We start from the raw sequence: 22,195 nt of genomic DNA, 5'->3' as shown, positions 1-22,195 counted from the left end.
TTTATTATTATTAAATTTATTAATCGCCCATCTGGCTGGTCACCCAGCCACTCTGGGCGATGTTCAGTGTACAATAAAACAGTTTAAAACAATAAAATTGTACAGTAAAAACATTTTCTAAAATACCCTAACCCACCCCAAATGCCTGCCTGAACAACCACGTTTTTAATGCACGACGGAAGCTCATTAAAGAGGGGGCATGGCGGAGTTCCCTAGGGAGGGAGTTCCACAGAGTGGGGGACACCACAGAAAAGGCCCTCTCCCTCGTCCCCACCAGTCTAGCTGTCCTGGCTGATGGGACAGAGAGAAGGCCATCTGAGGCTGATCTTGTTAAGCGGCCTGTCTGGTGTTGCTGGAGGCACTCCTTAAGATAGGCTGGGCCAGAACCATACAGGGTTTTAAAGGTCAAAACCAACACCTTGAATTTGGCCCGGAAAACAACTGGTAACCAGTGCAGCTCCTTCAGCACTGGAGTGATGTGATCTCGCCGGCGGCTGCCTTTAATCAGGCGAGCTGCCGTGTTCTGTACCAGCTGCAGCTTCTGAACAGTCTTCAAGGGTAACCCCATGTAGAGCGCATTACAGTAGTCTAAATGAGAGGAGACCAGGGCATGTACTAACGATGGGAGCAGATGGTCGGGAAGGAAGGGGCACAGCCGCCATATCAGATGGAGTTGATACAGTGCTGTCCGGCTCACAGCTGACACCTGAGCCTCCATGGACAGCTGGGAGTCCAAAATGACCCCCAGGCTGCGGACCTGGTCTTTCAAGGGTAGCCGTACCCCATTCAACACCAGGTCAACATCCCCCAGCCTCCTCTTGTCTCCCACCAAAAGTACCTCGGTCTTGTCAGGGTTCAGCTTCAGCTTATTCCTCCCCATCCAGTCACTCACCGTCTCCAGACATTTGGACAGGGATTCTACGGCCAACCTTGAAGATCTGAACGAGAGGTAGAGCTGTGTGTCATCCGCATACTGATGACACTGCACCCCAAACCTCCTGATGATAGCCCCCAGCGGCTTCACATAGATGTTAAATAGCATTGGGGAGAGGATGGAACCCTGTGGCACCCCACAAGTGAGTGGCCACGGGTCTGAAACCTCCTCTCCCAGTGCTACCCTCTGGTACCTGCCGGAGAGGAAGGACCGGAACCACCGCAATACGGTGTCTCCAATGCCCAACCCCTCCAGGCGGTCCAGGAGGATACCGTGGTCAATGGTATCAAAAGCCGCTGAGAGGTCGAGGAGAACAAGGAAGGAGCCCCTATCCAGAGCCCTCCTCATATCATCTACCAAGGCGATGAAGGCCGTTTCTATCCCATGCCCAAACCTGAAGCCCGACTGAAATGGGTCTAGATAATCAGTTTCTTCCAAGTGTGCCTTCAACTGCTTCACCACCACCCGTGCAGGAGCAGATTGACAGGCACGAGGGCAAGTAATGCAGAGGCAGGAGGTGTCATTAAGCACCCCCCCCCCGCAAAAACCCACATCCTTTCTGGAGCTTCCTGCTTTCGGTTTCTTTGCGGGATTAGGAAGGGCTCCTTTACACGGGCAGCCACATGGTTTGAACTGAGGGAGTGCCTTCCTCCCTCCCTGGCATGTGTGCAAAGGAGGGTGGGGGGAGTCTTGTTTTCGTAGCTCAACTTCTGCTGTATTGTTTTCTCGCAGCACCTAGGAAACCTCTGACCTACTTCTGAGTAGAGATAATACCATGGTATAAGTCTGCAATCCTGGGCACACTTACTTGTGAGTAAGCCACATTGAACACAATGGGACTTACTTCTGAGTAGACATAAAATCACCCTGTAAGTCTGCAACCCTCGGCACACTTACTTGGGAGTAAGCCCCACTGAATTTAATAGGGTGCTCTGAAACAACAGAGGATGTTGCTTCTGAGCTTGATGGGGTGGGGGATCAGATATACCTCCCTCCATTGCAGGGAGGCATTTTACCCTCTTCTCCCTCCATTTGAGAAATGCAGAGGCAGGAGGCGTGATTCTTGCCCTCGCGCCTGTCAATCTGCTCCTGCACGGCCCGCTCCCAACTTCAGTGCCTTCATCATCCTGGCTGACTGTGCCTGCAGCAACTAAAAACAAATGCTTACAGCAGGCAGACAGAGCGATTTCTTCAGCTATGGGAGAATTTCATGTGGAGGTCATGGCACTCCTGTTCTGTGGACTGGGAAAATACTACTTCTTTTGCATTTGGGGAAAACATAGGATAGGCTGGAGGAAATGGTGTGAGACACCCTGGAGGGTAACGGTGTCATCTAAAGAGCCCGCAAACTTCTGTGACAGAGCCGTCTCAATAGCAGGATAAAAGCTCTGTGTGATGAACCCCTAAGAGAGCAATCCTATGGGCCCCAAGCAGATCCTGAAGGGCCATAGGATGCTGATGCCCCCTTCCAAAGGCCATCGACAGAGCTACGACCTTGGAAGGGGAAGTCCAAGCATGGATCCCCACCAAAAGCCCCTCCCAACTGCCATGGAAAGCTCTGGAGTGGCTCCCTCCCCTGAGCTCCAACCTCGGGAAGAGGAAGAAGAGGGAGGGACTTGGGTGTGCCTGTAAGTGGGGAGGGGAGAGTCCATGGATCCACATGATCCAAAGGCTTCTCAGTCCTCCCTCCCAGCAAGATGAGTGAGTTAGATGGGCTCAGAGGCTCATCTAATTCAGAATGCATTTTTGAAGGATGGAGAGGCTAAAAATGCTTCTGCCATTCCTCCCACCTTGTCAGGCTTTTGCCAGCAGGGTTTAAGATTTTTGGAGCCTTCGAATATTGGAGTGCCCCATCCTATGGGCTAGACACCAACAGGATTGCTCTCCAAGTTCTATAAATATGCTTTAAATACACACATAAATTTGCACATAAATACATTAGTGTGTTGCCAAAACTCGTCTGTTTATTACTTGAATCAAGCATATTCATAATTTGCAAATGTATAACAAGCCCTGAGTTCCATCCAACGTACTTTAACATTTTTGTAATTTAATAATTAATTATGAATTTATGTATATTTTAGCACTTGTGTGTTCTGCATAGTTGGCATGACTAAGAAGCCAAACTCCGTCATCTTTGGGCATGCTGAGTTGTCTGTTGCCATTTGGTTTCCAAAAATCTCATACTAACAGAGAAAGGAAAGGAAAGGTTCCTCCTGTGCAAGCACCAGGTCATTACTGAGCCCTAGAGGGATACCGCTTGCGCTGGCGTTTTCATGGCAGACTGTAGCGGGGTGGTTTGCCATTGCCTTCCCCAGTCGTGGCTACCTTTCCCCCAGCAAGCTGGGTACTCATTTTACCGACCTCGGAAGGATGGAAGGCTGAGTCGACCTGAACCGGCTACCCGAGACCCAGCTTCTGCTGGGATCGAACTCAGGTCGTGGGGAGAGTTTTGGTTGCAATACTGCCACCTAGCACTCTGCGCCACACGAACTTTCACCCAAATTTATACCATTGGGTTTGTAACTCAGTGAGAAAATTACAAATTATGACAGGGTCAGCTCAGTCATCATACTGACAACTGTATTATATAGGTACATGCTCCAGGGAGCCCTGATTTTGCAGTAGAGAAGTTGATGAGATACAGAGAAGGACTCTGTTTTGAAGGTATGCATTCTATGAAGGTATGAAGGTTCCCACTTAGTGCATTATTAGTTGTCTCATTTGCCTCTTTGCCCTATCTATAGCCCCATATAATCTTTTTAAGCCACCCAGAGAGCGCTGGTTATGTGGCTATGCAACCAAAAATAAATACAGAGTTTTGTAGGCCACTTGAAACGGAATCAATGTGGTGGCTCTCCATACAGCACATTGCTCTTGTGCAGCAGCTGGCCCCATGAGTTGGAAGCCAACACAATGGTTTCCTCCATGCTGTGACACAACTCCAGCAAGAATATTTTGTGGCCGTGTGGAAGAAACCATGTTACCATGAATCTGTTTAGCAAGCCACTGCACACAAACAGCTTATTGTGTGAAGCAGCCATTATACCCAGATACAATTTCAGACAACTTTTGCAGCTTGTTTTGTGCATGTGGAGAGAACATGAGCATCGGGATGGAAAGGGATATGAATCGAAGTGAATTAAAACTTTTCTTCTCTGGTGTTGATGTGTGAAGCCCACCTTCCGCACCCACATCCTTTCCCCTGACCTGGATTGGTAGCTCAAAAATGGCCATGAGTTGAATATGAAGAAGGAACAGCTGCTGGGGCCCTTTTGCTGTCTCAGGAAATCTGACAGCCCTGGGAGCCAGGCTGATGGCTAATTATAAACTCGTGCTCGGTGTATTTGTGTCTGTGGGAGTGCAATTTCCAGCCCCGCAGCCCACACTACACTAAGAAGATTGGCTCAGCAGAAAGGAGATCCAGAGGGGGCTTCAGTCACCCTTGGGCTGGGGAAGGGGGCTTGGCTGTGGGGCGAAGAGGAGGAGGAGGAGGAGGAAGAGGGGGTGAGGCAAGCTCATCTGGAGTAGGCAACTAGTGGAGAGAGAGAGATCATGGAGCCCACTTCTGCCCAGGATGATAGCCAGAAGAAAAAGCAACAGAAGGAAAAGGCAAAGAAAGCAACATTGGAACTTCCCCCCAGGCCTCCCCGTTCTCTGCTCTGCCTCACCCTCCAGAACCCAGTGCGCAAGGCTTGCATCGCTATTGTGGAATGGAAGTATCCTTGCGGGGGGGCGGGGGGATTGTGGAGGTGGCCTCTAGGCTGACTTGTGCATGGTCTGGTGAGCCCAGCAGCTGTATGTAGACAGCTGATACCTGGAGGAAGCAAAGGCAAAGAGGAAGGGCTGGGCAAGATGTGTTAACAATGAAACTCTCTTGTGAAAGCCTAAGCTCTACATAGCAGATGCTTTTATGTTCCCCAGAGGTGCTGGAAAGCAACTGATCTTGGCATTTATCGCTGTCATGGATAAGGGGCACAGGGGTGGGGTGGGGGCAGGGAAGAACTTGAGAGAAAAGCATTGTGTTGACCCTAGACTGAACTGTAGGTGGATGTGAATCTGGGAGTGTATATAAACAATTTCTCTAGAACAGTCATGAATGCAAAGAATAGATTTCAAAATAGAGCTGGGTACAATAGAGATTATTATTTCATCTGGCTCCTGAATTGAAGTATATTGTGTTCAGGAACAGCACCCTCTCCCCCGATCTTGTATCTTTGAGGCTGTAATGAACGGAGTCAATTAATGTCAAACAGGATGGCCCTCTGTTAAAAGAGCAATACTTTTTTTCTCTCTCTGAGGCTGCTGGATGGATTACTTTTGCTTCTCAGGATCTCAGTGATTACCATGTTTGATGTCAGGAAATAATTTTCCCCAAGTCAGTTTGGCTATCAACTGCATGAGGATTTATTTTTTAAAAACCTACTCTGACAGTGTATAACTTGACTCGCTTGATTCATCTGAATTGTTTTGCCAAACTATTTCTTGAATGGCATAGACATCTTCCAGTGTGGTTTCTTATTCTCTCTTGCTCTCTGCTTATAACCTGTACAGTCAGTGTGGATTAGTAGCTGGAAGCGTATCTGGGCTGATGCTGGAGAATCTTGCTGTAGGTTGGAGATTTGGATTAGATGGGCTTTTTAGCCCTTTAAGCCAGGGGTGTTGAACCTCTTTCAGCCCAAGGGCCAAATTCCATTTTGGAGAAGCTTGAGGGCTGCATTCATGTGGTGGGTGGGGCTGAAAGCAAAGGGGGCAGGGCCAAAAAATACAATATACCAGGATATTTGGCCTAAAGCTGTTACCACCAATAACTGAGCCTTAGTAATAAGCATTTCAACCTTTTAGAACAGTAACAAAACTAAAACTGAGAAACTGCCAAATGATCAGTGGTTGGACTAAAGGGTGCATGGTCACCTAGAGAATTCCAGAGGATTGGGACACCAGGAGGGCCGGATTTGGCCCTCAGGCCTGAGGTTCTGCACCCCTTGCTTTAAGCCTTAGGAGTCCATGCTAAAGTTAATGGTATAAAACAAATGATCATCGGAGTCAGAGAAAGTGTCATTCTGGGGTCACATATAATTAGAGTTGTGCACAAATGTTCTCTCAAAATTCTCCATCTTATTTGTGGGCAGAGAAATTGGGGGGACAATTTCACTGAATTTCTCCAGGGGGAGGAGGAATTCTCAACAGTTTCTCACAGGTAGGGCTCCCCATTGGTAGGGCTTGCAGCACAGCTTCTTTCTTTTTTCATGAGGGGGTTTGGGTTTTTTATACTGCAGCAGCATCAGCCGTGTTGGCAGAATGGTCCGCATTTTGTATTCACCACAATGCAGGTATGTGTGTGTAGAAGAGGGTGCAGCGTTGTATCTAGCTGAGGGCAAGAGGTAGAGTTAGTGCTGAGCCAAAATCTGTCCTCCAGTTTCTTGAAAGTTTTCTCCTCTCATGAAAGAGGCTTCCATTGTTCTGCCTCATTCTCAGGGTGTTTTATAATTCTTTTTTGTGGCATTTCTGAGTTTACCTAATCACTGCTACTCTCCTAGGCTGCCTGCACCTCCTAATCTGAAAAGGTGCTATGGGAGGAATCACTTCATGGTGCCTTAAACTGGGCTTTAATTGAAGTGAAGGAAGCTGAGGCAGCTACAGGTTGCCTCAATGTTTATTGTACAATGAAAGACAGGACCCTTGTGCTCAATCCTTGGCCACCTCCTAAGTAAGGTAAGCCCAAGAACCCCAAATCCAACCCATGAGAATTTCCCCGAAATTTCTTCACCATTGAATTTCTTTCGGAAGCAGTTTCTCTTCTATCAAATCGAATGAGAATGGTTGAAAAAAAATGTGGGAGAAATTTTCAGCACAGCACTAATTATAATACAAATTCAGTAGTCTGTTTAGGATGGAGCAAATGGCAATGGGGCAAAAGTACCAATATTGGTTAAATGATGGACATAAGAACGAAAATGGAACTGTATCCTTTTGGATAAAAGGATAGCATGCCATTGGAAGTAGTAAGGAGGCTTGTGTTTAAGTTCCCTTGTAATTTGAACACCAAGGAAACTAATTCTAAGTGATGCCATCTCTCAGGCATGGTGTGCAGGAGGAGACTGGGGAATTGTTTCAGTTCTTCCCTTGAAGGAATATGTTAATCTTAGGCTCACAATGACTAGCCCGGAGGAGGGAATCTGACCAGTTAGGGTACAGCAACAGATGAATCTGTAGGGGAGAGAAATTAGACTGTAGTACTTAGAGTGCAAGAAGTAAGAGATTGATCTGTGAACTAGGAAATGTCAGATTCATATCTCACCTCTGTCATGAACTCACTAGGGAAGCCACTGCCTCTCAGTGTCGGCCACCATCTCTAAGCAGGGGGATAAGAATACCGATCTATCAAAAACAAGGCTGTTATAAGAATTGCCTAGATAATGAATTTGAAGTACTTTGAACATTTCAGAAGTGCTATATAAATGCTGAGTAAGTCCTGTTTAGTGGTACCTAAAGTATGAAGTATGTTGTAGTTAATGGGACACTGATTTGGAGACTTTTTACAATGGGGTCTACAGTTTGAGAGCTTGATCAAGGTAGTGGGAAAGCCAGTGCAGGAAGATGCTCTGAGCTGCCTGGAATGGCTCAGTGAGTGTGTCTCGCACGCATGTGTGCACCCACTCACCCACCCACGACACCTTAGAGATGCGAGAGGTATTCATTCTTTAACACTTTCTAATCAATACATGAACAGAAACTCACCTTATTTATTCTCTGAATTTTGGAATGTTCCTACCAAAAAAATGCATGCAAAAATGTGCATATTAGGGAAAATAGTGCTAAAATGTACTATATGAGGAAAATGACTTGCAAAAAATACATATGTTAGACAAAATTGCTTACAAAACATTAGGAGGAATGTGCACAAAAATTTGTATGAATTTTCATGTGAACTTTAAAAACAATTAATGTTTGGTATGAGCCAAAGTAAAGATTGGAAAAATGAGAAAATGAGAGAAACCAATATGGACAGATCTCTACACCCGTACCACACACACACACACACACACACACACTCCTACCTACCCCCATTTCTCCTGTTATCACAGCTGCTCTTTGCTTTCACACATCTCCTTTCCTAACTTAGCCCTCATCTTGATGGGTATGATATCTGTTTTTCATTATGCAGACTGGCAACTGGTTTGTACCGAATTTGGTATCTAATATTACAGCTCACTTGTTATCTCTACCCATTTGGTGGGCACAGCATCCCCTGAAATGGATCTCATAGTTTTGCTGCTGTTTACTGAAATTCTGAACATTTCAGTATTTGGGGAATGGGGTATATTGGACTCAAATATATAAACTGAAGACTTTTTAATGGGAAAATATTTATTTATTATTACATTTGTATCCTGCCTTTTTTCCTCTTACAAGGAACCCAAGGAGGCTAACACGGTCCTCCTCCTCTTCATTTTATGCTCATAACAACCTCGTGAGGTAGATTAGGCTGAGAACCAGTGGCTGGCCCAAAGTCACCCAGTGAGCTTCATGGCCAAGTGGGGACTGGGACTCAGGTTTCCCAAGTCCCAGTCCAACACCCTAACCACTATACCACCACTGGCTGTTATTTTGGGTTGCATGGAAATCTCTATTTTTGTAGTTAACTTTTAACCATTGCTCTGATAAGGTACAGAAGTGGCTCCCTTTTTTGGCTCATTCCTTCTTACGAACCATTTGTTCACTTAATGCAGGTGTGAGCAACCTGTGGCCCTCAGGCTAATTTCAAAAGCCCTCTGCATGCAATCATTTCAGACCTCTGACAAAACCTGTCCCTTTCTTAGCAGCCCACAGGAAGGAAGAGGGGGAAGGGGAGAGAGAGCAAGAGAGAAGTGGCAGAAAGAAGGAGAGGGAGGGAGGGAGGGAAGGGGGATCACAGAAAGAGCCGGAAAGGAGATGGAAGAGAAAAGGGGTGACTCACCCACTTTTGGATCTGGCCCTGCCCATTGTTGATTTTGGCTCTGCCCACTGCCAATACGCAGCCCCTGACAGATTACCCATAAGGGAATGGGTAATTCCCTCAACAGAAAAAAGGTTGCCTACCCCTGGCTTAATGCAACAGAAGTGTACCTCTTTTTCTCAATTTCTATTTCTCTTCCTTTCTCTAAGCACCATTTTGTATGATGCTGAACCCTTTGAACAGAACTGTAAAGCAGCCACCCTCAGAACATAAGATTAACATATACTCCAGATTATGAACCCTAAAAATATAAAGTGATCTACCGGTTCATTCCTAGCAATACATAGTGGATCCTTCTTTCTAGGGTTTGCCTCTTTCTCTTTCCTCCCTCTTGCCTTCACTAATCACTTCCTTTCTTTGCAACTGCTTTCCTTTTATCTGATCATCAAATGTTTTCAGAGACCTTTGGAACATCAGCGCTTCTGTCTTCCATGGGTGGTTGACTGCCTTCTATTTCCTGGTATTCCCAATGGAATAACAGCCTTTTCAGCTATCAAAACATAGCGCATGTCATGAAAGAGTGACTGTGTTTCCTTAACCTATACTTCAGTGCATGAACTTTGGGGAGGGGCCGTAGCTTGGGAAGGGGCCATGGCTCAGTGGTGGAGCACCTGCTGTGCATACAGAAAGTCCCAACTTCAATCCCCAGCATCTCCAGGTAGGGCTAGGAAAGAATCCTGCCTATAACCCTGGAGAGCCACTGCCAGTCAGTGTCGACAACACTGGGCTAGATGGACCCATGGTCTGACTCATTATAAGGCATCTTCCTACGTCTTTGCACATATGCTAGCCAAAGGTCCCTTGATTCTTCCAAATCAAAATAGTTGCTGACATAGTAGTAGTAGTTAATGCACAAAGCCCCATCATTGGTTATGAATATATAGTTATCTAAAACATATACGCTTTTTAGGTAAAGCATCTACCACCTCCTTGTCTGTGCCAAATGTAGAACAAATACACTTACAGCACGATCCTATATGCATATACTTCAGAAGGAAGCCGCAGTGTGTTTTATGGGCCTTGTTCGTTGTTCAGTCGTGTCCGACTCTTCGTGACCCCATGGACCATAGCACGCCAGGCCTTCCTGTCCTGCGCTCTCTCCCGGAGCGTGCTCAAGTCCATATTCATTGCATCAGTGATGCTATCTAGCCATCTCATCCTCTGCCGTCCCCTTCTCCTTTTGCCTTCAATCCTTCCCAGCATCAGGGTCTTTTCCAGAGAGTTTTCTCTTGGCATTAGGGGGCCAAAATATTTGAGCTTCAGCTTCAGTATCTGTCCTTCCAATGACCACTCAGGGTTGATTTTCTTTAGTATGGACTGGTTTGACCTCCTTGCAGTCCAGGGGACTCGTAAGAGTCTTCTCCAGCACCACAGTTTGAAAGCATCAATTCTTCGGCACTCAGCCTTCCGTATAGTCCAGCTCTCACAGCCATACGTTGCTACTGGGAAAACCATAGCTTTGATTAGACGGACCTTTGTCGGCAAGGTGATGTCTCTGCTTCTTACTATGCTGTCTTGGTGTGTCATAGCTTTCCTCCCAAGGAGCTACTATCAGGTAAATGCAAATAGGATTGCAGCCTTAATAGCTGATGGATGGCTGTCTCTTTTCCTCTCTTGTAATATTTGATAGAGCAAAGCATGTGATGTATTCATTTTATGAGTTTCTGTACCTTTACAAGTGGCAGTCCAACCAATGGAAACTCACAAAATGATGATGTCGCATCACAATTTTGCTTTACTATGTGTCACGGAGGAGGAGATGTGTGGTCTTCACTGCATAGCTGTGTCATTCCTGCCAGAGTTAATGGGTGAAAGCAAGCAACAGAGAAAGGAAGACTGGCTGAACAAAACTCATTGCAGGTGTGGCACTTGCTTCAGGGAGCTTCTTGTAACAAAGCTTCACTTCTTTCCTTATGAGGCAGATGTTGTCACTCCCTTCTGGCTTAAGATAGTTATCATACAGGTATGTCACCCTTTTTATACCCTTATCCAGCCCTGCTGCCTGACCACACCTGAAGATTACCCACAATGCTTCTGTAAAACCCACATGACTGAGTTGTGCTAGGTTCCTGGAGGTCAGTTGACTGACATGTTACTTCTGGATTTCAGCTGCCCACATGGTTGCATCACAGCATTTTGAATATCATAGCATCCTCAGAATTTCTCCTGTATGCATACTTAATTCAGAGGACCAACCCCTTCCCCCCCCACAGAAAACACAGTGCACACAGAATGTAGCTATGTATATATTTAATTGAAAAGCAAACTCGAGAGGCTATCATTTTGAATGAAGACATTGTGAGGAGAAAGGGCTGTTTAACCATTCCTTTGTCAACCATTTTTTTCATTCAAAATCACTCCCTAAGCTGCTTCTTCCTGTGGAGCTTTCAGATTCATGTTTGTAGTAAACACACACCAAAGGGTGAGGAAGCAGCTTGGGGGGGTGTTTTTGCCTACAAAAGCAACTAGTGGAGAAAGTTAAGCAGCAACTCTTCCCCTCCCCCACTGCTCCTTCACTCAACATTACTCTGTCTAAACATACATAGGATTGTGCCTTTAAAGCTGCATGTGCTGGGACCTTTTAGGACTTCTTTCTCTCTAAACCCGCATAGGATTGTGCCTTTATTTACTTAAAAACAAAGGTCAGCACAAACACTGGACTACAGAAACCATAATACAGTGACATATAATTATGGTAAAATGCCCAGGGGACTAGTTTTATAAATATCTAATAAATACAAATAATAACATGAATGCGATCAAAGTGCAAATGCACAAGAGCTTCTTGGACCCATGTCTCTCTTAAAGAGAGAAAGTAATATCAGCACAAATGGCAGCAGACAGAGTTTGACAAGGCTTTCTATAGAATCCATGGCTCTAGAAAAGTAAACAAATTTTGGGGCAGAATTCCCCTTGAGAGTTTGCACTTCCCTAGTTTACGTACTCTTTTACTGACAAAGGTGAATAAATAATGCCCAGTAAAGGCTGTTGCCCTATTTATATTACATTATGCCCAGTAACACTTTAAAGAAGCTCAGATCAATCTCCTCCAATAACTACTTGTTGTTCCATTTCAACCATCAAGTCTCACATTCCACTCTCATTGATGGCACTGAAGTCTGGGTTTGTTTCATTAACTATCATTTTGTGCTTGCTTTATCATATGCATAGAATGTACAGCAGGCTTGGACAAGATAAGAACTTTTTGAGAGTGAAAGGACTGAGTGGGTTCTTTGGGGTGAGATGTGGGAAGAAACAACGTTCATCATTGTGAAGGTCAAGAGATATATCATTACAAACAAGGAGCAGGGCAGTGTGTGTGTGTGTGTGTGTGTGTGTGTGTGTGAGAGAGAGAGAGAGAGAGAGAGAGAGAGACCTTTTGCATAAAGTTACGTCTTAAAGAACCTCACATGCCCCCAGCTCTCTGGGCATCTTGTAAACTGTGTTGCAGCAGCCAGAAATTAGTCTCTCATGGCTCAGTGATGCTTTTGGTAGAGCCAAGAAAGTACCCTTACAGAGTGTTGCCTTACTAATGCATCTTATCCCAGTGTCACAATGGATAACTGCATGCCCAGAGATCTCAGGGGTAAGAGTTGTTCACTGGGACATGGTGATGATGTGTCATTTTAGAGATTGCTTAAGCACGAAAAGAAGATTTTTTTTAATGCAAAATGTTTTAATGATGGAGGGAGCAATCCTATGGCCCCTAGACAGAGTCTGGGGGCCCATAGGATAGTTCAGATTCCTGGATCCGAGTTCAAAGACAGCCCTCAGACCCAGGAGTCTGAGCTCCCTCTCCCCCTTGCAGCCAGTGTGGAGAGTACTGTGCTAGCTGCCTCTCCAAGGTCACAAAAGCTACCTCAGAGAGGAGGGAAAGGGGGCATGCTGGTGGATGGGGAGAGGGCGGGGGTGGCTGACTTACACCATATCCCCAGGCGTCCCCAGCCTCCTTCTCTTCTGCTCCCCAGAGCCCTAGCTAGGCGGGCGCCATCTAGCCAAAATGCGGAGCGGGAGGAGTGTGGAGGTGAAGATCGCCTCCGCCACTCTTCCCGCTCTGCATTGGATGACCATAAGCTTCCGAGTGCAGAGGCTTATGGCCATCCCAATAGGACTGTGTCGTAAAACAGCATTATAGAGATAATTATAGGATTCTTCCAGATGGGGAGGATCCTAGCGCTATCAGTTAGAAGGCATTGTGCAGCTATTCCATCTTTTTCTTCTTCATGGATTTTCTGCATCAAGGAAAAAGATGGAAGAGGCAGTGGGAAAACATGGGAGGGTTATGAGTGGAAGACAAGGACTTCTGCATCCCTTGTAAAACTGTGAATGAGGCAGGGCGATAGTATCTGGAAGCATCATATTCTTTGTATTCTCTGCCTCTGTCTTCTAGTATGAGATCGCCTGTTCCAGAATGCTCATTAAGTAGCATTTCTTATTAACACACATGCCCTTTAAATGTTTTTTTTAACTATTCTGGCTCATGCCACAAATATTAAGGTATAATCGGCTTTTCTTTAACAAGCATCCTCAGGCCCTTCGAAACCATCATCCTTCTAACCATCTTTGCCAATTGTATAGCACTGGCTGTCTACCTGCCCATGTCTGAAGATGACACCAACAAAGTGAATTCTAGACTGGTAAGAAATTCCTGTCTTTCTTGTCCCCCCCCCCTTTTGTTGGAGTGCTTACCAAAGTAACCCTCAACTCATGCAGCTGCTTACTTACAGTGACTGATGCTCCAAGGTAGCTTTATAATAATTGCTGGAAGTTCATCAAAGTAGCATTAGGAAGGCTGATCCCAGCCCCTGTGCTTTAACATGTGAAATCTCAAACGTTTGAATTACCTGGTGGGCAGATATACATTTGGATCAATTTTATTTATTTAGAACAAATATAGACTGCACCTTAATCCCAAAGAGGATTTGGAGGAGGCGTACATAAAAACCAACAATTCAGTACAATAAAAACTTATGGGGTTAAATCCAACATCACACTACCAGAAGTCCGCTAGCACAACAGGAATTTCTCCCTCTCTCCTCTCCCCTGCAGCCCTTGGTGCTGCCCAGACATCTGCTCTGCAAAGCTTCCCAGCCCTCCGGAGCAGATTTTGAGAGTGCACAGGGGCTGCAGGAGGGAGTGGGAATTGTACCCCTCCTGGTTCCACTGACGGAAGCAGTTCCATCAGCCAAATGACAGAATTGTATCTAATCGATAAAATCTAAACACCAATGCAATAAAACAGAGATATAAAAGCTACTGCAACCAGCTTAAAAAAAAAAACCCACTGAAATTTAAAATGCCTGGGTGAATAAAAAGGTTTTAATCTGGCACTGAAAAGAGTACAATGTTGGTGCCAGGCATTCCTTTCGTGGTTGGGTATACCTGCATCCTTCCTCAGTACTGCTCCTTCACACTGAGCTTTTATCCTGCGATTGAGATGCTCCTTCACAGAAGTTTGCGGGCTCTTTACATGATGCTGTGATCATTCAAAGCGTCTCCTGCATTAAATACCCTTTCTTCCATTTTTAAATAGATCGCAGATAGTGAGCTATCAAATTACCCCATTGTGTTCCGCTTCTGTTTCTTCCGTGAAAAGAGGAAAAGTGGCAAGAAGAGGAGCGAGATCAATGAAAGATCATGGAAGACTCAGATATGGGGAGAAGGGGGGGAAGGGGGTGAGGGAAGAGGAAGCACATGAAAAAGGGAGTCATTGTGATCCTGCATTTAAAATGGAAGCAGAAAGCCCCGTTTTAAATGCAGGATTTTAGGCTGGTGTAGAGATGCCCAAATAATTCAGCCCCTTCTGGGCGAACTCTCCAGGTATTCTGGCTAACACTCTCTTTCCATGCGTGGGATAGCTTTCTAAATAACAGGAGGTTCTATATGCTATCTAGCATACGGCTACTGTTTCTTTAAAAGTTCTGAGGCAGGGGGGAAGTGTTGAACAGACTGCTCTGATGACCAGCAATGCTGCATCTGTCCAACTTCCCCATGCTATGCCAGCTATTAAAGGCACAGGAGACCAATCCAAGATGCATGCTGACAGTCATCCCAGTAACTCAGCCAGGAGGGCCAAATTAAGACCCACTGAGTTACTGGGAGCACTGAGTCAAGAAAGCTCTTAAAGAAACATTGTGCTGAATGGCATGTAGCAGTTCTAGTTATTCAGGATGCCATCTCAAACTGGAGAAGACAATGGAAGAACCACCTAATATTGGGGGGAAGCACATAATGAAATCCACAAGCCTAAACCTTGAGTGCCCCCAATTTCAGCCAAATCATGTCTCTCCCCAGCCCCCCCCCCCCACACACACACAGTCACTATAAGGGAACCATCAGGAAAGGATAACAACCTCTCCGTTCCCTGTCATGCAAGCACTGGAACTAGGCACATTTATAATTTAAGGACAACTTAAAGTACATTTGACTGGGAATGAGTGCAAAATATATAAATTAAGACAAACACCTCTAAAGTTAGTCTGCTTCATTCTGAAACATGCAAAGCCTGACAGGGATGAGGCCCTGGCAATCCTGAAGGGAGTTTAGGGTGACGGACAGTTGCAGCTGTAAGAGGAAAGAAGGCAACAGCAGCCTCTGATGGGAACTGGGGCAGGTGGGTGGGGGAGGTGGGAAGAAAATACAGCCGCAGGAACTATTCTAAGCTGTGTGACAGCCAAAGGTGGCCATGCTGTCTGTTGATTCAGCTGCAGCACTAAGCAGCCGAGAATGGACTAGGCTTAAAGCTAGTCAATGGCCTCTTTGCTTCAGCAGTGCTTCTGGCTCTCTTTGCCCTTTTTAGACTATGTCTCCCAGGCCACAAAGTACTGGCAGGAATGCAAGCTGGTTCAACGTAGTGCTAGAGCAGGGGGCTCTAAAGGCAAGAGTCCACTGGTTGCTCTACAAAAACACAAAGCCAAATTAGTATTACTTCCTCAGAGTTTATCCATTTGAAAGCCCAAGCAAAAGAGATGCTTAGAGATGGAGCCAAGCTGTATTACCTCTAAAATATGCAAAGTCTTAAGGTCTAAGGGAAAAAATGAGAAGGAAAATGTTGGCTTTCCCACCTCAACTTTTGGGCAAAGAACCAGAAAATGGTAGGCGGGCAGGAGAGAGAATGGAACAGGGTAGGCTATAATTGTTTTTCTAGGCAACCCTATATAGAATGTATGTCTGGAACGTCTGCATCCACACACATAAAAATTCCTGATGAGTAAAGTCTGTCAGTGTAGATCCATCTCATATAGAATGTAATAAAGGAAGCAGGTCTTAAAGTAGCTGTGATGTCGAGCATGGAAAGAGTTTCTTTAGCATGTGCAGTTCTGTTCCCTCTGTTTCACACTAAAAACAAATAACTAAATAAACAACAAAATCATTTTGAAAAACACAACTGTATATTCTAGACCACTCTGATATTTATCTCCATTTATCTGCATTCATTATCTAAGGCCCTCTTCCAGGTGCCTCTTCTGAGGGAGGCCTGGAAGGCGGTAAAAAGGGAGAAGGCCTCCAATTATGGAACTATCTCCCCGATGAGGTCTGCCTGGTGCCAACATTGTTATTTTTTCAGTGCTAGGATAAGACCTTTCTCATCTTTCAGCCATTTGGTGGCATATGATGAGGTTTCAGTCAGGTCTTGGATTGTTGTTATTGCTGGTTGTTTAAATGTTTTAGATACATGTGTATGTGTGTGTGCTATCTGTTTATATATTAGTATGTAAATGGTTTTTACATTAATGATAATGTATTTTTAATGATTTTTAACCTTTGTGCCCAGAGTGCTTTGGCTATTGGGCGGTATAGAAATGTAATAAATGAAATTAAAAAATCTCCTTAACTGGCACTTTTTCTTTAAGGATGATTTGCATGACTTCTGCCTTTCGCAGGATATTAATACTTTTTCGTATTCTGTTATTAATCTCCCACTTGGATACATGGGCAATGTCGGCAAGGACCACCCCCTTTCCATGGATAATTTGAATATGGTGGTTCTATTTGTGTACTGTTATAAAGGCTGGAGCCCTTATTCTCAAAAGGTAGCCTCACAGATGAGCATCCAGCCTGGGAGTTGTGGGTGGGTGGGGTGAGGGGGGACCAAATTACTAGCCTCGTTACTAGCCACACAGTAGTGCTTATCAGGGAGGCTTTGGCCTAGCAACTGATCTGGTATGTCTGGTTTAAGGCAGTGGAGGCTGGTGGCTCTGATGTCAGCGGGGCGGTGAAGCTGCCCTGGGTTTCAGTCAGAACCAGTCAGAATTCTGGATAGTTCCTTTAGAGTTCTGACTGAAACCTGGAGCAGATTCACCACCCCACTGACATTGAAGCCACCAGCCTCCACTGGTTTAACACCTTGGCCTTGTTTGCACGTAATGATAACTCATGGATTATCAGGGCCACACCAGAGCAAATGAATGCACTGCCTCCAGCTTGCTGCTTCTGCTTTGTATCCGCGTTTCAGGAGTGCCCTACTGGCCTCTTTCAGTACACTCCAATAGACAACTCAAGACACAGATGAAAGGATTCTTTTCAAGGCTTTAATCCTTTTACAACTTAATGACTCTTTTAGATGCTATCACCAGCGACTAAGCAATGAACAGCAGAGTAGCCTATGCTCCGGGTAGGAGTTGGTCCCCGTTTGAAGGAGAATCACTTGAAGACCCTGAATTTCTGGGCTACGGAGAGATCCTCCCTCTTTCCCTTGGGTCCACTGGACCTGACCGTTGCTTGCACGCCAAATGGGTGCTATGCCTCCTTTCCACGCCCTCCATCGCTCATCGCTCCCTGCGTCTGTGTCGAGCATCTAGCAAGCCCCCCTCCCGCACTCTCTCACTGCCAGGGTCACTATCTATCTCAGGAATGCTGGCAGGAGGAATCTCTGCCAGCTGCTGTGCCTGTGAGGGATGAGCTGGCTCCTCTCCCATGGATTGCTGATCCTCCTCAGAATCAGAACTGCTCTGGGGTTCTATCGACTCAGTTTCCACCCTGACACCACGTTGCATCCACGTTCAGCAGCAATGGAGCATTTCTGGGTTGTTTGCCGCAACATCCAATCCCGGTACTGTGGGTTGTTGAAGGGGAAAGAATCCAGAGTTTTAACCCATCTTTTGTTGTTGGGTTAAAATTCTGGGTTGTTTCCTCCTCAACAATCCAGAGTTCCACGTTCAGATGTTGCAGCGAACAACTCAGGAATGGGGACTTTCCTGGGTTGTTTGCTAAAATGAATGCAAAGTGGAAGCAGCAAGTGGGGAGAATCCCTGACCAACCATGGGTTAATTAATTAATTAATTAATAGTTGGTTGTTACATGCCAAGTCCTCAGCCAGTAGTTTTGCAGGAAGTCAAGTTGCTGACCCTAGTATGGCCTCTGACCTAAATCGCAATGTGTACATTTCTAATATCCTAGAGCAGCAATTTTCAAACTCTCACCCTCCACAAATCACTTGAGAGTTGTTGAGCAGACTACTTAATAATATTTTTTTTTGTTCTACAAAACTCATAGTTGATTTAAAAGCACACACAAAATGTCTTGTGGCACCTTAAAGACTAACAAATTTATTCTGGCATAAATTTTTGTGGGCACTGTCCACCTTATTGGATGCATGAAGACTTAACTGGCAGATTTATATCACATGCTCGTGGGGAGATGTAAACTGTGTTGTCAGAGGGAACTTAAATGCAGAAAGTACAGACAGTGATAATTACTTTAACAGTTGCCATTCACAAAATGTTAGTGGGTGAAAACACTGACATAATTGCAATGATGAGTTGATTAACATATGTAGTGTGATTTGTTTTTTTTAAAAACCTTTGCCATGAAATTAATTTAATTGAAAAAATATTTCAGCGCCAGCATCATTGTCAAAACCACTCATGTATTATGAAAATCATGAGTCCTTTAAGAAGGGCCTCTTTAACTGGGAAATGTTTTTGGGAAAATGAGCAGACTTCACCAACACCATATTATTGAAATCAGTGGCCTTAGGCCAGGACCTTGTTAGCTTGTTTGATGATCCAGCCCTGGTTGAAACAGCCTCAATCTCCATTGTCAGGGAAAAAAAGCAGTCAAGTGCAGAGCCAAGTACAAATATCCCTTGACTGTTCTGCAACCTTTCTTCAGACTGCCTGAATGGAGCCTGCAGACCCCAGTTTGAGGACCACTGACCTAGATTATGCATTTAGGTAGTTTGACTGAAAGGCCAGCCCAGGCCTATACTTTGAATAATTAGTGTAGATTTATATTTAATGTTTGCTGTTCTTATGTTTCATAACAAGACTGCCTGCTTGACTAGATTAATTTTGGACAGTAAAGTATAATGCCTTTCACAGTTCAGAAAGGACAGTCTCTTGTACTCAACTTTAATTTAAGGTTGATGTATAACCACAGTATCATTGCTGATTGGATTTACGCTCTAATGATATACTACATGTATATTGTTGTGTATAACTGGTTACCATGCATATATGCAACTGCACCCTTATATGATTGGCTCTGTAACTGGAATGACATTGTATGATGTGACAGCACATTAATTAAATTAGATCAATAAGGAATTTGTTGAATAAACTCCACAATCTTATCTAGTCCCTAAAAGCTTATGTTACAATAAATCTGTTCATCTTTATGGTAGCGCAAGACCCTTTGGTTGTGTTCAGAGGTCACACTAAATCATAGTTTAACATGATATGAATGAGCCTTGGGCTACACTCCCTCAAGGAGTTTAGAAGCTTTTGCTTTTCCTTATCCACAGTTTAGCATGTCATCCGAACCCTAAACTGTAGTTAATGTTAACCATGGTTTGTTTAAAACAAGCCAGCTTCAAAACCCATGGTTTGAAGTTGGCTTGTTTTAAACAAACCATAGTTAACATTAACCACTGGACAATCTAGACAACATGGCTCAAGCTGTGATTAAGGGAAACTGGAAGTGAAAGCTTCTGAACTCCTCTTCACAGCTGTGCCAGAAGAAGAGAGTTGGGGGTGAGGGTGGGGGTGATGAGTGTGCAAGTTGCAGACTCACTTTGGCTAGATCTACACTAGCACATTTTATTGGTATTGAAGTGCACTGGTAACTGTTCGGGCACATTACACATTCCATATACTGCTTTTCTAGTGTTATTTCCTGCTTTTTATTCCATATTATCTAAAATACTGCAACAGATGTCATTGTACGCGCTATAAAAGCGCAAGAGAGATATAGCGTTACCATGATGGGATCATATCAATATGACATGAGGTGTAGATCTGGCCCTAGGCTCATTTTCATCATGCTAAACTATGGTTTAGTGTAAAGTCCAAATGCTGCTTTTGTTGATTTATAAAAGTCTGTTGACTGTAAATGCAATTGCATTTGGGGTTGTCTCTGCTTGTTTTCCCATGGGGAAGGCTAGTTAGACACTGAATTTTCCTATATAATATAATAGGAACCAAGTTATAGAAGAGGAAAAATTCATTGCTAGGAGAATGGGAAGGATCTAGTGGTAGGCATGAAAGGTGTCCTCTGAATGGTTCTAGTGATGCTGTGACTCAAGCAACAACTAGGCAGTTATGGCTTTTAGCAGCAGAATTTCCATGAGTTCTGAAATGTACTTAATAGTGCATAGTTGTGGCTGAAATCCGTGTGCTTATACTCACATGACATGGCAAAAGTAACAGAAAATAGTGTGTAAACTGAGCCTTAGGCAAAGAATCTAGAAGTTCCCTTAAGACATTTGGACATTTTAAATGCCAAAAGAATTGGTGGTGGCCAGTAATCTTTAGAAGAGCAACTCATATGACTTTGGATTTTTCAACAACATTTTTATGCAATTTGGGGATCTGACTGAGACTATCACTAACGTTGCCATATCTTTCCCTTCTGTGTCTTTCAGGAGAAGCTAGAATACTTCTTCCTTATAATATTTGCCATCGAGGCAATGCTAAAGATAATTGCCTATGGATTTCTATTCCATCCAGATGCCTACCTCCGAAATGGTTGGAATGTGCTGGATTTTACAATAGTCTTTTTGGGGTAAAGGAACTGTTTTATTTTTCTCTGGGTGTGATGGAGTGGGTAGTTTCTGGAAGAAAATGTCTAAATTTCCTTGAAAATAATGTTGAGGTGCAATCCTATGCATATTTAGGCAGAAAAAGTCCTGCAACTCCCAGCATTTTCTAGTCAGCATGGGGAATGCTCGGAGTTGTAGGACTTGTTTCTGTCTAAACATACATAGGATTGCACCTTTAATTTATTTATTTATTTTATTTTATTGCATTTATACCCCGCCTTTTTTCCTCTTGCAAGGAACCCAAGGCGGCTTACATTATCATCCTCCTCTCCATTTTATCCTCACAACAACAACCCTGTGAGGTGGGTTGGGCTGAGAGTCTGTGACTGGCCCAAAGTCACCCAGTGAGCTTCCATGGCCGAGTGGGGACTAGAACCCAGATCTCCCAGCTCCTAGTCCAGCACTCTTGCCACTACACCACACTGGCTCTCTACCTGAAGGCTGCCATCTTGTACGTACTTACCTGGGAGTAAGACGCATTGAACTCAATGGGGTTCACTTCTGAATAGAGAGGTATGATCACTGTATGATCAACATGTAAAGATAGGGAGAATGGGCACTTTATCCCCCAGATATCCCCTCTGCACATACTCAGCATTGCAGGTTGGCTGTTTGTAGCACTGGCTTGTTTGCAGGTTTTTGTTGTTTGATTTTGAACTTAGAGTACAAAGCGCATTAAAATAAATGCATGTACACAGATAGAAATAGCAAACTTTTTAATTCCCTTATTTTGAAGGATGTTTGTAGCCTTGCTGGGGCTGCTTCACGCATACTAGCGTACAAAGCCCTAAACAACTTGGGACCAGGATACCTGAGAGAGTGCCCCCTTCTTTACCAACTTGCCTGGTCACTGAGGTCATCAGAGGGCATGTTCCCGGTGGTTCCACATGGACCCGTGGTCTGGTTGGAGTCCACCAGGAAAAGAGCCTTTAGTGTGGTGGCCCCCTTCCTGTGGAATTCCTTGCCTTTGGAGGTCAGGCAGGTGCCAACGTTGTGTTCCTTCCGGCACCTCCTGAAGATATTGTTATTTCGAGAGGCCTTCCTTGTGTGACCAGTTGCAGTTTATTAAATTTGACCTTATTAGAATTTGTCTTAAAAAACAAATGTTTTAACTGTTTTAACCTGGTGTTTGATTCTTTTACCTTTGTTGTTCACTGCTCTGAAATCTTCTGATGTGGAGAGGTATATAAATTTTGTAAATAAATAAAATAAATAAATATGA

At 44.5% G+C, this 22,195-nt stretch overlaps 1 protein-coding gene across 2 annotated transcripts in view; it reads left to right on the top strand.

Annotated features, from left to right (window-relative positions):
* Positions 1-4,451: 4,451 nt before the first annotated feature.
* CACNA1S (calcium voltage-gated channel subunit alpha1 S) overlaps positions 4,452-22,195 on the top strand; it is a 92,122-nt gene continuing 74,378 nt past the window's right edge. For both annotated transcript variants that reach the window (XM_084852905.1, XM_084852906.1), the window contains exons 1-3: positions 4,452-4,653; positions 13,465-13,570; positions 20,797-20,936. In XM_084852905.1, coding sequence (XP_084709031.1) covers positions 4,490-4,653; positions 13,465-13,570; positions 20,797-20,936 — 410 coding nt within the window. In that variant the 5' untranslated portion in view covers positions 4,452-4,489. The remainder of the gene's footprint in view (positions 4,654-13,464; positions 13,571-20,796; positions 20,937-22,195) is intronic.

This window comes from Heloderma suspectum, chromosome 4 (genome assembly GCF_057233095.1).
Source record: "Heloderma suspectum isolate Gila_16-S chromosome 4, 16-S_ref, whole genome shotgun sequence".
Taxonomy (NCBI): domain Eukaryota; kingdom Metazoa; phylum Chordata; class Lepidosauria; order Squamata; family Helodermatidae; genus Heloderma; species Heloderma suspectum.
This window is presented reverse-complemented; position numbering and strand designations above follow the sequence as displayed.